The sequence below is a fragment of the Poeciliopsis prolifica genome, unplaced genomic scaffold (genome assembly GCF_027474105.1).
Source record: "Poeciliopsis prolifica strain line A6 unplaced genomic scaffold, Auburn_PproV2 SCAFFOLD083, whole genome shotgun sequence".
In the NCBI taxonomy this organism is placed as follows: domain Eukaryota; kingdom Metazoa; phylum Chordata; class Actinopteri; order Cyprinodontiformes; family Poeciliidae; genus Poeciliopsis; species Poeciliopsis prolifica.
The window spans coordinates 970,910-987,988 of NW_026562458.1; the positions used below are offsets into that span (position 1 = coordinate 970,910).

At 39.1% G+C, this 17,079-nt stretch overlaps 1 protein-coding gene across 1 annotated transcript; it reads left to right on the forward strand.

The window, feature by feature from the left end:
- Positions 1-1,372: 1,372 nt before the first annotated feature.
- Positions 1,373-8,716, forward strand: LOC129353053 (NLR family CARD domain-containing protein 3-like). The gene is made up of 9 exons (XM_055022261.1): positions 1,373-1,542; positions 1,677-1,796; positions 3,796-3,874; positions 4,027-4,255; positions 4,392-6,183; positions 6,652-6,825; positions 6,930-7,103; positions 7,689-7,735; positions 7,877-8,716. Exons 1-9 carry the CDS (start codon positions 1,454-1,456, stop codon positions 8,398-8,400), a joined length of 3,228 nt encoding a protein of 1,075 aa, XP_054878236.1. The 5' UTR covers positions 1,373-1,453; the 3' UTR covers positions 8,401-8,716.
- Positions 8,717-17,079: the final 8,363 nt, after the last annotated feature.

The window sequence follows — 17,079 nt, forward strand, 5'->3', positions numbered from 1 at the left end:
ATCTGACATTTATGAATGTATGAATATCATGGGTAAATTATCACTTTGAAAAATTAAAATGTGTTTTTTCTATGACATGTTACATAAACGAAAATATTAATTATTTTTACCATCAATCACCTTGACAGTCATAGCCAAAAGTAAGTACACCCTCATTATTTCTTGATCTGCTGCTGCAGTTTTGATGTAATGCAAACTGTGGAGCTGGAAAAGAGCAAAAATCAACATTTCAGAGCTTTTGTTCCTGAACCAGAAGCAGCTCTGAGATCAGTTAAGTGAAAATGTGGTGCAGGGGTTTTGTGTGACCCATGTTTGAAGACCTTATTCCTCGTTGTGAGTTCGATTCCCAGACACAGCGACATTTGCCGCATGTCTTCCTCTCTTTCCTGTCAGCCTACTTTTGAATAAAAGCCACTAGAGCCCAGAAACTTCTTGGAAAAAGAAATATATTTAAAAAAAAAGTTTAGTGAAAATGTTTCTGTTACACTAACATCTGGAAAGAGGAAATCCAGGAGATAGTTTCACGTCCAAATGACAGACGTCAACAGGTAAACTTTCTTCTGACTCCCCAAGAACTCTGACCAGTCAGACCAGTCAGACCAGTCTGGGCTCATTTCTCATCATAATACTTTCAGTTTAAACTCACCTGTTCAGGTGTAGCACCAGTTTGGTTCTGCTGCGGTTCTGTTGGGTCTCAGGTTGTTGTTCATATTTTCTTCATCAACTCTTTGGATCATTTGAACAAACTGTAAGTTTGCTTTGTTTCCTACTTGAACTTTGTCCTCAAGACATTTCTTGATTTTCCTACTTTCTGATGTTTGGAGAAAATATTCAATTCTGATTTCAGCTCAAAGTTTAATCTCTTTGAAGGTTAATCTACAGGAATATTAGATCAATGATTATCTGGAATCAAACATGATGAACAGCTGATGTTTCTTTAGTTTCTTCTGTGAACAAACTGTTTTATGTTTGCATTTCCTGGTATCAAACTCTGATCTTCAATGTAAAGTCAGAACCAAGTTTCTTGTTTCTTCCTTTAGAAAAAAATATTTTAAAATATTGATGTTGAAATGTGTTCAATTGATTCAGACTATTAGATAGTTGATAATTAATGCAGCAGATAATCCACTTGTAGAGATTAATAATTAACTAAAATCCTTCCTGTTGTTCAGGTTGAATCAGTGAATGTAAATGTTGCTCCATGTCTCCATCTAGTGGACTGATAGAAGTGCAGCAGCTGATGGCAGCTTCCTCTGCCTCTCTGCTGTCTGATTGCATTCACCTGACACTGATATGAAGCAGAGAAGAAGAGCCAATCAGAGGAGGAGCAGCTGATCTTTTTCCAGCACTAATGATGTAAAGGATGATCAGAGTTGATGTGCAGATGAATGATGTGTGTTTCCTCTGCAGGTGAAGCTAGAAAGTGTGTGTGAGCTGATGTGGATTCAGCAGCATGGATCAGTGTGAGGACAGAGAGGAGGGGGTCCCTCCCTCTAAAACCACTCTGTGTGGGGAAGATGAGAGCCAGAGCAAAGGTCAGAGGTGAGGTCACCATCTCTAACTGTCCACAGCCCTTTTCACACAGCGTTCACTATATCAGGCCAGAACAGACGTGGTGATGAAGCTGCTGCTGCTCCTCTTTGCTGATTAAGTTTTAATCATCATGTTTCTGTCAGGATCCATCAGAGACTCAAACCAGAACCAGAACCAGAACCCAGCTGTGTGTCCTTTAAGAGCAACAGGTCAAAGGGTATTGGCATTTTCTTTAAATCTCCTGGATCTCCACCATCAGAGAGGTGAGATGTTTCTAAAAGCTGTAACTGTAGAAACTGAACCAGTATGAATATCCCAGTTTGTTTTATCTATCTATCTATCTATCTATCTATCTATCTATCTATCTATCTATCTATCTATCTATCTATCTATCTATCTATCTATCTATCTATCTATCTATCTATCTATCTATCTATCTATCTATCTATCTATCTATCTATCTATCTATCTATCTAAAATACACCTGAAATATGGCGATCCCTAGTATGTAATTTCCTTTAATCTTAGCTTTGCATGTGTGTACTCCATGTGTGTTGTTGAAATAGAATTTTATATTAGCACAATACTGCACAGGATAGTTTTGAGACATATGAAATATACTATAGAAAGTTAAAGTACCCTCTACGTTCACATACATTCAGATAAAGATCCAAACTAAAACAACTGCTGACTCTCTGAACTTATATAAATTCTTAGGGAGGATTCTACAGAAAAGACAGGCCTAGAATCTCCATAGACATGGAGTCTGTCTGCCAGGCAATTAACAAATTCCTTAGCATGGTTCAAAAGTTCATTAGGAGCTTTAAACATATTATTTGCATGCAGTGTATATTATAATAGATTTAGAAAACCACTTTAAAATATTTCTGATATTTACAAAAACAGTTTTTCTTTAAGAAGAAACACTTTAGTTCTTAGATCCAAACTTATAGTCATTATTTAGCATTAGATTTTGTTTCAGTTTGTATAGAACACAAAAAACTTTCTAGTTGAATCATTTTGAGGCAGAGATAACATTCCAGATGAACGCTGTAAATCAGGCCGCCAAAGAAGGAAAAACACACCTCCTAATGCATATATTTAAATGAGGGAAATACACATTCTTATAAAATTGTTTGTTTTACATCAGAAGTTCGAATCTCTTTGTGCTGAGTGAGAGATTCCCAAAGCATGCATCTTTTGTTTGTTTTGTTTCTGTTTCCCTTTTTACTCAGTTAATTGTTTCTGTTTTGTCATGTCTTGGACTTTTGATGATCTAGGTGAGATGCTTATTGTAACATTCTTTTTGCATTAATTTTCTCTGGATAAAACTCTGGATATCTGAAGTCTGACGTCGTATGATTGCTGTTTCTCTCTGCACACGTATACAGACAAAAGAATTCGGGCTAAGAGGAATGAATTCACGAGCTAAATCAAGTTATTCCTCTTTTTAATTCTTAACAGTGTGTATTTATGTATATACAAGCATACAAATAGCTCAGAGATAGAGGAAAACAGAATTATTTATTCTCAACAGGATTTCCAGGATACATTATAAAAGCTCTCATTATAACACCCAGTAGAGGACCGCACATTGACACACACCCACATATTACAATCAATCAATTTTATTTCTAAAGCACCTTCATATTGAAAGCAGCTCAAAGTGCTCAGTCCTCCTTATTATCCACATCATCTCAGATCTAATCATCAGAACATGATTGATGTCCCACATTATCCTGAAGACCTGTGTGGACAGAGCCTTCACTTCCACTGTCCCCAAGCTCTGGGACATTGTCTCCACCAGCATCAGATCTGCTGACAGTTTGGACTGTTTAAAGTGCAACATCAACTTTTTTACGTTTACTGACTGATTCTGGTTTTACTGGAATTCATAGACATGTGAATTATATCTGCAGTTTTTAGATGTGCCACTGGTACAAAACACTGAAATGAAATGTCTAAATTACCTCCTTGTGTAGATCAGTTCTCCAGAGCCTTGCTCATGACCTCATTATTCCATTCAGATGTGGTGCAGCAGAGGCACATCTAAAATTTGCAGGACATCGGCCCTTAAGGACTGGAGTTTGAGACTCCTGCTGTGATTCATCTTCCTGTTTCTAACTCCTTTGTATTGTGTTCATGTCATGCTCTGTTTTTCTGATTCAAGTATTTTTAGTGTGAAACTCTTGGTGATTTCCTCTGTGAAAACTGCTGGATGAATATTTCTTGACTTCCTAATTGTTCCTGGTTCCTCCACAGAGTGGACCAGCAGAGCTCAGAGGTTCCCAGTGGTCCATCTGTCCATCAGCATCAAACACAGCTGGACTCCATATTTATGGTTTGTACATGAACAACTTTTCCATGGGTTCTGTTCACATTCATCTCCATGCTGCATTTTGTAGACCAGAGGACCGTCAGTCTGTTCAACATCCATCTGGTGTTTGGCTCCATGATTTCAGTCCCATGTGTCCATCTATTATTCTGTTCCAGCTGCTGGAGGAAAACATTGTCACTTTTATGAAGAAAGAACTGAAGAAGATCCAGAAAGTTCTGAGTCCAGATTACCCAGAATGCTCAGAGAGTCAGATAGAAGATGATGATGAAGTGTTGGAAGGTGAGGAAGAAGAGCAGAGGAGGACCAGCAGAGAGGCAGTGATGAAGATCACACTGAACTTCCTGAGGATGATGAAGCAGGAGGAGCTGGCTGACCGTCTGCAGAGTGAGAGGATTTCTGAAAATATATAATCTCATTGATAAATCACACATTAATTGTTGTCTAAAAGGCAGAATCACATTGATTCAAATTAATTTAAAAATATTTGTTTTTTTGCTTTTTATGTTTTATGCTTATTCAGAACATCTTGCTGCAGTTTGTCAACATCAACTTAAATCTGGTCTGAAGAAGAAGTTCCAGTCTGTGTTTGAGGGGATTGCTAAAGCAGGAAGTCCAACCCTTCTGAACCAGATCTACACAGAGCTCTACATCACAGAGGGAGGGACTGGAGAGGTCAATGATGAACATGAGGTCAGACAGATTGAAACAGCATCCAGGAAACCACACAGACCAGAAACAACAATCAGACAAGAAGACATCTTTAAAGTCCCACCTGGAAGAGATCAACCAATCAGAACAGTGATGACAAAGGGAGTGGCTGGCATTGGGAAAACAGTCCTAACACAGAAGTTCACTCTGGACTGGGCTGAAGACAAAGCCCACCAGAACATCCAGTTCATATTTCCATTCACCTTCAGAGAGCTGAATGTGCTGAAAGAGAAAAAGTTCAGCTTGGTGGAACTTGTTCATCATTTCTTTAGTGAAAGCAAAGAAATCTGCAGCTTTGAACACTTCCAGGTTCTGTTCATCTTTGATGGCTTGGATGAGAGTCGACTTCCACTGGACTTCCACAACAAGGAGATCCTGACTGATGCTACAGAGTCCACCTCAGTGGATGTTCTGCTGACAAACCTCATCAGGGGGAAACTGCTTCCCTCTGCTCTCCTCTGGATAACCACACGACCTGCAGCAGCCAATCAGATCCCACCTCAGTGTGTTGGCATGGTGACAGAGGTCAGAGGGTTCAATGACCCTCAGAAGGAGGAGTACTTCAGGAAGAGATTCAGAGATGAGAAACAGGCCAGCAGGATCATCTCCCACATGAAGACATCACGAAGCCTCCACATCATGTGCCACATCCCAGTCTTCTGCTGGATCACTGCTACAGTTCTGGAGGATGTGTTGGAGACCAGAGAGGGAGGAGAGCTGCCCAGAACCCTGACTGAGATGTACATCCACTTCCTGGTGGTTCAGACCAAAGTGAAGAAGGTCAAGTATGATGGAGGAGCTGAAACAGATCCACACTGGAGTCCAGAGAGCAGGAAGATGATTGAGTCTCTGGGAAAACTGGCTTTTGATCAGCTGCTGAAAGGAAACCTGATCTTTTATGAATCAGACCTGACAGAGTGTGGCATCGATATCAGAGCAGCCTCAGTGTACTCAGGAGTGTTCACACAGATATTTAAAGAGGAAAGAGGTCTGTACCAGGACAAGGTGTTCTGCTTCGTCCATCTGAGTGTTCAGGAGTTTCTGGCTGCTCTTCATGTTCATCTGACCTTCATCAACTCTGGAGTCAACCTGATGGAAGAAAATCAATCATCATATTTATCTAAATTTTTTTCCAAACCAAATATAAAGTCTCTCCATCAGAGAGCTGTTGACCAGGCCTTACAGAGTCCAAATGGACACCTGGACTTGTTCCTCCGTTTCCTCCTGGGACTTTCACTGCAGACCAATCAGAGACTCCTAAAAGGTCTGCTGACAAAGACAGGAAGTGGCTCACAGACCAATCAGGAAACAGTTCAGTACATCAAGAAGAAGATCAGTGAGAATGTGTCTGCAGAGAAAAGCATCAATCTGTTCCACTGTCTGAATGAACTGAATGATCTTTCTTTGGTGAAAGAGATCCAACAGTCCTTGAATTCAGGAAGTCTCTCAACAGATAAACTCACTGCTGCTCAGTGGTCAGCTCTGATTTTCATCTTATTGTCATCAGACAAATATTTGGGTGAGTTTGACCTGAAGAAATACTCAGCTTCAGAAGATGCTCTTCTGAAGCTGCTGCCTGTGGTCAAAGCCTCCAACAAAACTCTGTAAGGACACAGATTGTTACTGCATTTATTTATGATAACATCTGTCAATGATGAGATAAATATTGAGTCATGCTTTATCAGTTTTTTTACTTGTGCATCGTCTCCTCAATGTTGACCTCTGAGTAAAAGAGAGATCAGCTCTCATTGGTGACTATTCATAATGCTACATGTTCAAGTAGTAGAAATTATTTTTTGTATTGAAGCCAACACTAAATTAATGCAGTTCATTATAAAAATGTATCTTTTTCTTGACAGTCTCTTTGCTGGTTGCTGTACTTCAGTCTTTTAAGACTGGAGGCCCAAATATAGAATAAACCATTTCATAGTACATGTATCATAACAATATGGAATATATATATATATATTTTCAATCTGTTCAAAAATAATATTGAACAGATATTATTTGTTCTGGGGACAAAAATCATACATTTTAAGAATCAGTTCATATTTTCCTCCCTGTCTCCTCAGACTGAGTGGCTGTAACCTCTCAGAGAGAAGCTGTGAAGCTCTGTCCTCAGTTCTCAGCTCCCAGTCCTCCAGTCTCAGAGAACTGGACCTGAGTTACAACAACCTGCAGGATTCAGGAGTGAAGCTTCTCTCTGCTGGACTGAAGAGTCCAAACTGCAACCTGGAAACTCTCAGGTAACTCTGGGCCATCCATCCATCCGTCCGTCCGTCCGTTCAGACCTTGGTTTCTACCTCAATGTTGTCATTTTCTCATCATGTGATGAATTGTGTGTCTGCAGCTTATCAGGCTGTTTGGTCTCAGAGGAAGGCTGTGCTTCTCTGGCCTCAGCTCTGACCTCCAACCCCTCCCATCTGAAAGAGTTGGACCTGAGCTACAATCATCCAGGAGACTCAGGAGTGAAGCTGCTGTCGGCTGGACTGAAGGATCCACACTGGAGACTGGAAGCTCTCAGGTATGGAGGAACCTGCTGCAGGAGCAGAGAAGGTCTGATAGAGGAGGAAGAGGGAGAAATGTCTTTAGTCAGTCTGCTGGAAAACATTAAGTTTGTTGAATGTGATGCAGCTTCTCCTTTGTAATGTTTGTATTTCTGGATATTACAGTGAGGCCACAGCAGGTTTTCAGCAGCAGGGCTGTTTAGTGTTTCATTCCTTCATCTGTGTGTGGGAGTGTGGATGGATCAGGTATCCAGGTGTTGATCAGAGTTTAGATTGATTGTATTTTAATGCTGATTATTAAATCAGGTGGAGCTTCCAGAAATGTTTCCTTAGTTTCCTGATGTCCTTTTAGGCTTCAGTGAGTTTCTTCAGGTTGTTACTGAGGGATTTCCTTTCTCCTCTCTGTTGGAGCTTTTCCTGTGTTTGGAGAAATGAGTTGTGCTGCAGCAGCACCAACTGTCCTTCCTACATCCACTGCAGTTTGCAATCCAGATGTTGGACTGTTCCTGTCTCAGTGGAGGACAATGTGTGTCTGAGAGACATGTAATGTCCATGTTTGCTGCTGAAAGAGACTGATGGTCTGACCCCCCTCCTCCTTTCAGGGTGGAGCCTGCTGGAGGCCGATTCTTGACTCCAGGTCTGAGGAAATGTAAGTGTGTTTTTCATCTGATTCATGACAACAAAGCAGCTCACATTCAACCATCTTCAAACTGTCACATCACTCATTCAGGAGTCAAAGTGTCAATAAATGATCAATAACTGCAGCTGGATTGTGTTTGTTCTCCATCAGATTCCTGTCAACTCACCATCGACACAAACACAGTGAACAGAAAACTCAAACTGTCTGAAGACAAAAGGAAGGTGACATTTGTGGAGGAGCTTCAGTCATATCCTGATCATCCAGACAGATTTGATAACTGGCCTCAGCTGCTGTGTAGAACTGGTCTGACTGGTCGCTGTTACTGGGAGGTTGAGTGGAGTGGATATGTTGATATATCAGTGAGTTACAGAAGAATCAGGAGGAAAGGAAACAGCAGAGACTGTTTGTTTGGATATAATGATGATTCCTGGAGTCTGATCTGTTCTGATCGTCATGGTTACTTTGTCAGGCACAATGACATAGAAACTCGTCTCTCCTCCTCCTCTGACTCTAACAGAGTAGCAGTGTATGTGGACTGTCCTGCTGGCATTCTGTCCTTCTACAGAGTCTCCTCTGACTCACTGATCCTCCTCCACACCTTCAACACCACATTCACTGAACCTCTGATTCCTGGATTCTGGTCCAGTTCTTGTTCTTCAGTGTTTCTGAGCTGATTTGAGTCTAAAGAGTCTAAAGTTTTTCCTCCTGTCAGAGAAACTCTCTCACTGTTGAACAGATAGTTCAGTCTCTACAATCTATTTCTTGGTGAAACTCCAACAAGATTCCTTGGAAATTTCTTCTTCTTCCCGTCCTTTAAAGATGGAAGCAGGGATTATTCCAGGATATTCCAGGATTATTCCAGGTTGTTTTTCTGTTTCCAGTCAAAGATTCTTTTAATTTAATGCAGTTTTTCTCTATGTTCTTTAATCAATCTTGGATTCAAATGTTAAATGATCCTTTTGTATTTTTGCTGCAGTTAAACTTCATGTATTTAGTGAACAATAAACATATTTTCTTCTATATTTTATTCATTTGCTTTTCTTTATGTTCTGTTTCTAACAGATTTTTTTAAAATCTCAACTCTGACTTTCATAAATAACTTATTTACAGTAAAACATTCCCATCTTGAAACCAGTTGATGAAGGTCTGATGATGATGCTTTGAATAATAAAATGGAGAAAATCTTAATATTTTCTGTTTCATTCAGAACGTCAACCTGGAAAACAAAAAAAATCAGAAATCAGTTTCTTGCTTATTTTTATTTGGAGGAAGTACAGCAGCTTTACAAAAAATCTAAAACTCAGTCAGAAAGGATGGAAATTATCTATAAACATTTATTTTCAAGTCTGGAAAAGATTTAGTAGGTTTCAGGTCTGGATTTTAACTAGGCCATTCCAATCCATGACTATGTTTTGGTGTAAAATAAAAAAAACTTTTTACCACACAAGCAAAATCGTCAAGTTTCAAATAAAGTGTTTATTCCTTATTAACTATGAACTAATCCACAGTACCTTAATTTGAAAAGATTTAACTCTTCACTGAAAAAATTAAAATCTGATTCGGCCAATTGTAACAAAAACTGAATTTATTTTGTTTCTTTTTTTTTGGCTTTTCCTCATCAATCATTCAAATGTTTTTACACAACTGTTAAACACAACTGCATAAAATAAAACTGCCAATCAGAACAATGAACACTTACCAAACAGAACGAGAGAAGAACACCAGAATTTAAATTTTGGGAGGAATTTGAACGGACGAGCCCCCAATTCATGTTACGACCCGTCTAGGGGTCCAGGTCATAACACGAGTGATCCATCCTCTTCAGATCTCGAGCGACCAAAACACACAAAGTTAAACATTTTATAACGTTTTTTTATTGTAAAAAGATGTATTTTTTTGTAGAGTGAAATATTATAGCTAGAGAAGCATATGACTTCAGAGTGAGCTAATGCCGAAAACAACAAACAAAAGGAAACTATCTGAATATTAACCGACTTACCTAATTAAAAGTAAAGAAACCAAATGACAAAAACTTACCTCCCTAACTAAGAAAAACAGGCTAATGAAACATAAACGGCAGCTCACTCCTACAACCTCCAGGACTTAACATGATGTTACAGACAAACAGTGAGGCCAGTTGAGATGAGCTGAGGATAGATGACAGGAAGTGCATCTTCAGTTTTTATATCCATCACCTCCAGGAGACCACCAATAGGAAATATCCGTCGTCTTCCGGGAACCAATCAGAGACAGGCACCTGCACGCTCATATTTGCATAATTAAATGACAGTCGTAACACCCCCATTCATAAGAATTAAACACACCCTTAAGTGTTTAATTCAAATAAGTTAAAAACTTCTAAGCATCTGCTAATACATTATCTTTACCCTTTCTTTAGTGGATCTGCAAGTTAAAATCTTGCAGCAGCAGAGACCAGCGCATCAGTCGACGGTTGGCATTTCGCATTTGGGAGACAAAACTAGCCGGTTGTGATCGGTAAACACTTGAAGAGGTTGCGCACTAGAACCAATATAAACTTCGAACTTCTGTAACGCAAGTAACAAAGCAAGAGCTTCCTTTTCAATTGTGCTGTAAATAAAGTTGATGTTTAAACTTCTTCGAAAAGTAGCAAACAGGATGCTCTATCTTTTATTCATCTTTTTGCATAAGCACAGCTCCAGCTTCACACAAACTTGCATCAATTTCAAATTTAAAGGGACGCCCAGCACTGGTGCACTGCATAACAATGCTTTGGCGGACTCACGCAACCTAACAAGATGAAAACCAAATAAAAGATCTCACAGAACTAACAAGTTCAGTCAATGGACTAACCACATCTGAAAACATTTTCAAAAAACCCGCGATAAAAACCCCCACACATTCCCAAAAAAATCACTCAGATTTTTTTTTCCCGTTTGCGCAATAGAATACATTTTTTTCTTCATCTATACAGATAACACGAGTTTGGTGACCAAGACTTAATCAGCACACAGTTTATCAAAATATATCACCAGGGCTTTAAATTCACTCTTATTTGAAACAGAACAATAACTGACCATTCCGCGCTTTGACAAACAGCTCCATAATGTTCAAACTCAGTTATATCTGCAGGAATAATTCGAGACGTCACAGTATGACATTTTTACAGTCATTCTAAACAAAGCCAGTTTCATCAACTGTAGCCACAAATGACCCAGACAAAACGATTTCACCCATTTTACGAGCTTGCGCGCGCAAATGCGCACGCAAGAAACACATCCGAAACAACTAATTCGGCAACAAGGGTAAACAAAACTGGGACAACAACTTCTGGTGGAGGAAACACTTTTCCGCCAACCAAGTGATTACCAAGAATTAAGGAAACTCCTTCGATTGGTAACCACGGACGCATGGCTACTTACGCGTCCCGAAACTAATGGTGAACACGGGTGCACCATATGCAAAAGGCTTTGGTTACTCATTTTTATTCCTCAGACAAAAATATCTGAACCACAATATGTTTGCTTAGACAAAGGCAGCACAGATTCCAACAAAAAAAGAGTGATAAGCACCTGTATAAGAATTGTGATTTAGACTTTATCCTTCCTCACCCGTCAAAGAAACAAAATCCCGCGAAATAAATGGCAAAACTGGATCAACATCAACTTTAGACTTTTGTTGAATATCACTGCGTCATTCGGCTGGGCAGCTGACTAGTAATGCCACATCTGCAGGAGTGTCTATGCTTTTAGCTTCTTTTTTCTTTAAGACTGGGCACGCAGCAATTAAATGTCCAGGTGCATGACAATAAAAGCAATCACGATTGTTTGCTTTTAAAGCAACTGATGGCACATTTCGACTCCCTGATCTTAAATATAAATTTTTTCGTTCGGATAAATTATCCTGAAACGAATTCTGTGAAGAAAACACATTTTTATGAGTCAAAATAAACTCGTCAGCCAAAATTGCTGCATTTGTTAAAGATGACGCTTTCTGTTCATTTAAATAAGTCACAATCATTTCAGGCAGACAAATTTTAAACTCTTCCAACAAAATTAACGATTTTAAATCATCAATAGTTTTGACTTTACACGAATGACACCACTTATCAAACAAAATATTCTTCTCTCGCGCAAACTCAACGAATGTCTGATTAGCAGTTTTATTAAGATTTCTAAATTTCTGACGATATGCTTCAGGGACAAGTTCGTAAGCTTGCAACACAGTTTTCTTAAGAGTCTCATAATTTAAACTCTGTTCAATAGACAAGCTTGAACACACTTCTTGGGCTTTTCCAACAAGCTTACACTGAAGTAAGAGAGACCTAAATTCCTTCGGCCAACTCAGAGCGGCGGCTATGCGCTGAAATGCGCCAAAATAAGAGTCGACTTCAGACTCACGAAATGGCGGAACCAATGTGATGTGCTTACTGATGTCAAACGTGACTAAAGCAGAAGAATCTGTGCTTGGTGGTTTTGGTGAAGGTGCAGGTGAAACATTTTGGAGCTCAGGAGCTCTGATTCGAAGATGCATGGCTTCCACTTCCAGCTGCTTGTTGCGATTCTCCACCTCCCTGATATGGAGTGTGAGACGCAGATCTTCCGACGACATACCTTCAAGAGGTTTAGAGTCTTTGCTGATTCCTGAGACTGCAGCAGGCACATCAACCAGTGCTGCGTCAACAACCGCTCCAAGTGCGCCGTCTCCGACTTCGGTCAATGCAGCCATTTACAACAATTTTTCACACAGCGTTTCCTTCAGTTCCGCTTTTCGCGTGTCACTGCAAGACACCTCAACATCATAATAGTCAGCCACAATAAGCAGATCCGCTTTTCTGCACTTTTCCAATTTTACCCAAGAAGGTGAACTCACAAAATCATCCAGAGAAAATCGCTTCTCCATAATTCTCCCTGTGCATAAAATAAAACTGCTAATCAGAACAATGAACACTTTCCAAACAGAACGAGAGAAGAACACCAGAATTTAAATTTTGGGAGGAATTTGATGGCTCGAAAGACTCACCCTGTAACTGCAGGAAAGAAGTTAGAAAGTTTTAAAATATATACATTTTGCATTTAACATGGAAACAATGTAAAATATATAAATATACTTAAATGCAGGTTTGTCTAACCCTACCCCTAACCCTAACCAAATTAGTTTCCACCAGTTAATTGGGGTTTTTACTGGTTATTCTGCCAGCTTGAATGTTTCACTGCAGTTTGTTTTGTTCCTGTTGCCTCCAAGCTGAACGTTGATCCCATGAATGTTTCCCCTCATGCAGAACCTGAGCAGTGACCTTTATGACCTTTATAGTACGAGAGCCAAGAGGTGGAGGACCGGCTGCTGGTGTCGCCGTCTCACGTTCTGATGTTTCTGACCAAACACTCCACCCTCTACATCAACATTTAAAACATGTTGCAGGAATGCAGCTTTCCTACTTTCCCACTTGATACAATCTAGTCTAAATGTTACATACAGGGATGCATCAATATGAAGATTTGGGCCGAAATATTGATGTATTGACTGATTACGGATATTTACACTTTCAAATTTGGTCTAAAATCATCAGGAATTTGGTCCATTCAAAGTGTTAATAATAAAAGTAAAAGCTTCTGCTGTTAATTGAGTAAAGTCTGTTTCCACTAAGAACTGTGAGCGTTTCCTCCAGTTTGTGTTTGACTTTAATCTCCTGCAGGAAACCAAACCTCCACGTCTCCACTGGAGTCGCTGTGGCAACGCCTTTCAAACATTAGGATAGTTGATTGAGAGCTGATTAGTTGTTTTATTTACTGGCAGAGCTGCATTCATCCATTCATCCATTCACTTTGTTTGTAACTTTATTTTTATATGTTTTTCTTACTGTGGCCCTAAAACTCTCATAGCAAATAATCCTGGACATAAATATATAATTTTCTACATATTTTTAATCTAGAAATTACAATCTTTACATATGTGGAAGACAAGATGTTAGCTGTGTTAGCTAATGTGGTTATAGTGATAACTATGATATGAATGGTGATTATCTTGACTGAGGCATGTTTGTTCCCCCATACATCAGGTTTAGCTTATATTAGTTTGCTAATTACATAATTAATAAATTAAACTAATGGTTGTTGCTCCAAAATAAAAAGTCTAATCAGTTTAATTTGTTAAAAAGAGCAATATAATTTAAAACATTTTTCAGATGAACAGATTACAGTATCATGAAGTTTCTATTCTTTATGTGACAGATTTCATCTGAATATCTTAATCCCAGTTTGTGACAATGGATCAATGCAGCTCTGCCACTAAATAAATCAACACAGTATCCTAAAGTTTGATACTTTAGGATACTTTCCTGCATGAGATTAAAGCCGAACACAAACTGGAGCTCACAGTTCTTAGAGGAAACAAACTTTACTCAATTAACAGCAGAAGTGTTTACTTTCATTATTTCAGCTGCAGTAGTGTGGTGATGTTAAGGATTATAGTTTAGTTTAGTTTTATGTTCATATTCTGACTGTATTCATAATCAGACCAGTTACTGCAGCAGGAATCAACCAGCTGCTCTTTTCTCTGGACTCTTTTCTCCTCTAATTATGTTTCATTCATAACATCCATGAAAACACAAGATTAAAAAACATAATGAAAGATTAGCACAAAGAAAACCAATCAAGTGTTAGCAGCATCATCATCATGAACCATCATGAAACATTTTCATCAGAACTTCTCTCCTTCCTCATGAAGATTTGATCAACCTGCCTCTGATTTTACAGCAAACCTTCTGCTGCTCTGAAAGAACAAACTACAAACCAGGTGAGTTTCACATAATCAGTTATTCAACATTTATAACACCTGGACTTTGAACTATGAGTTGTTCAGATAACCTCACTGAAGCAGAGAAGAAGTTATGTTGTCTCTACACAGGTGTGGCATTAGTCTGGTTATTCGGATCTGCTGTTGGGTTTAAATCTGTTCAGATGTTTTTCTTCAACTCTTTGGATGATTTGAACAAACTGTAAGTCTGTTTTATTTTCTACTTGAAGTTTATCTACAGAAACTTTCCTACTTGTTTTGGTTCTCTGATATTTAGAGAAAATGTTCACTTTTAAATTCAACACCAAGTTTAATTTGTCTGATGTTTGAAAGCTAAGCTACAGGATTATTAAATTATTGATCAATTGGAAGAGAAACAAGATGAACAGCTTGATGTTTACTTATTTTGTTGATCTGGAAAACAGTCGCATCTGTAAATAATTCATCATTCATCAAACTCATTTAGCATTTTATTTCCAGGAATCAAACTTCAGTCTCAACCAGTAACATCAAAAACAACAGTTTCTTGCTTCTTTGTTTAAAAATGAAATATTATTCTTAAAATGTCTTTGATTCAGTCAGATTATTAAATAGTTGAACTTTGATAAGATAATCTATTTGTAGAGTTTAATAATTAACTAAAATCCTTCCTGTTGTTCAGGTTGAATCAGTGAATGTAAATGTTGCTCCATGTCTCCATCTAGTGGTCTGATAGTAGAAGTGCAGCAGCTGATGGCAGCTTCCTCTGCCTCTCTGCTGTCTGACTGCATTCACCTGACACTGATATGAACCAGAGAAGAAGAGCCAATCAGAGGAGGAGCAGCTGATCTTTTTCCAGCACTAATGATGTAAAGGATGATCAGAGTTGATGTGCAGATGAATGATGTGTGTTTCCTCTGCAGGTGAAGCTAGAAAGTGTGTGTTAGCTGATGTGGATTCAGCAGCATGGATCAGTGTGAGGACAGAGAGGAGGGAGTCCCTCCCTCTAAAACCACTCTGTGTGGGGAAGATGAGAGCCAGAGCAAAGGTCAGAGGTGAGGTCACCATCTCTAACTGTCCACAGCCCTTTTCACACAGCGTTCACTATATCAGGCCAGAACAGACGTGGTGATGAAGCTGCTGCTGCTCCTCTTTGCTGATTAAGTTTTAATCATCATGTTTCTGTCAGGATCCATCAGAGACTCAAACCAGAACCAGAACCAGAACCCAGCTGTGTGTCCTTTAAGAGTGACATGTCAAACCCTCGTCTCATTAACTTTAAATCTCCTGGATCTCCACCATCAGAGAGGTGAGATGTTTCTAATTGCTGTAACTGTGGAAACTGAACCAGTATGAATATCCCAGTTTAATTAATTTATTTATTCATCAAAGTTACACATGAAATAGGGCGATCGCTAGTATGTCATTTCCTTTAACCTTAGCTTTGCATGTGTGTACTCTATGTGTGTATTTATGTATATACAAACATGCAAATAGCTAAGAGATGGAGGAAAACACAGAATTATTTAATCTCAACAGGATTTCCAGGATACATTATAAAAACTCTCATTATAACACCCAGTAGAGGACCGCACATTGACACACACCCACATATTACAATCAATCAATTTTATTTCTAAAGCACCTTCATATTGAAAGCAGCTCAAAGTGCTCAGTCCTCCTTATTATCCACATCATCTCAGATCTAATCATCAGAACATGATTGATGTCCCACATTATCCTGAAGACCTGTGTGGACAGAGCCTTCACTTCCACTGTCCCCAAGCTCTGGGACATTGTCTCCACCAGCATCAGATCTGATGACAATTTGGACTGTTTAAAGTGCAACAACAACTTTTTTACGTTTACTGACTGATTCTGGTTTTACTGGAATTCACAGACATGTGAATTATATCTGCAGTTTTTAGATGTGCCACAGGTACAAAACACTGAAATGAAATGGCTAAATTACCTCCTTGTGTAGATCAGTTCTCCAGAGCCTTGCTCATGACCTCATTATTCCATTCAGATGTGGTGCAGCAGAGGCACATCTAAAAGTTGCAGGACATCGGCTCTTAAGGACTGGAGTTGAGACTCCTGCTGTAATTCATCTTCCTGTTTCTAACTCCTTTGTATGGTGTTCATGTCATGCTCTGTTTTTCTGATTCAAGTATTTTTAGTGTGAAACTCTTGGTGATTTCCTCTGTGAAAACTGCTGGATGAATATTTTTTGACTTCCTAATTGTTCCTGGTTCCTCCACAGAGTGGACCAGCAGAGCTCAGATGTTCCCAATGGTCCATCTGTCCAGCAGCATCAAACACAGCTGGACTCCATATTTATGGTCTGTAAATGTACAACTACTTTTTTATAGGTTCTGTTCACATTCATCTCCATGCTGCACTTTGTAGACCAGAGGACTGTCAGTCTGTTCAACATCCATCTGGTGTTTGGCTCCATGATTTCAGTCCCATGTGTCCATCTATTATTCTGTTCCAGCTGCTGGAGGAAAACATTGTCACTTATGTGAAGAACGAGTTGAAGAATATTAAAAAGGTTCTGAGTCCAGATTACCTAGAATGCTCAGAGAGTCTGAGCGATG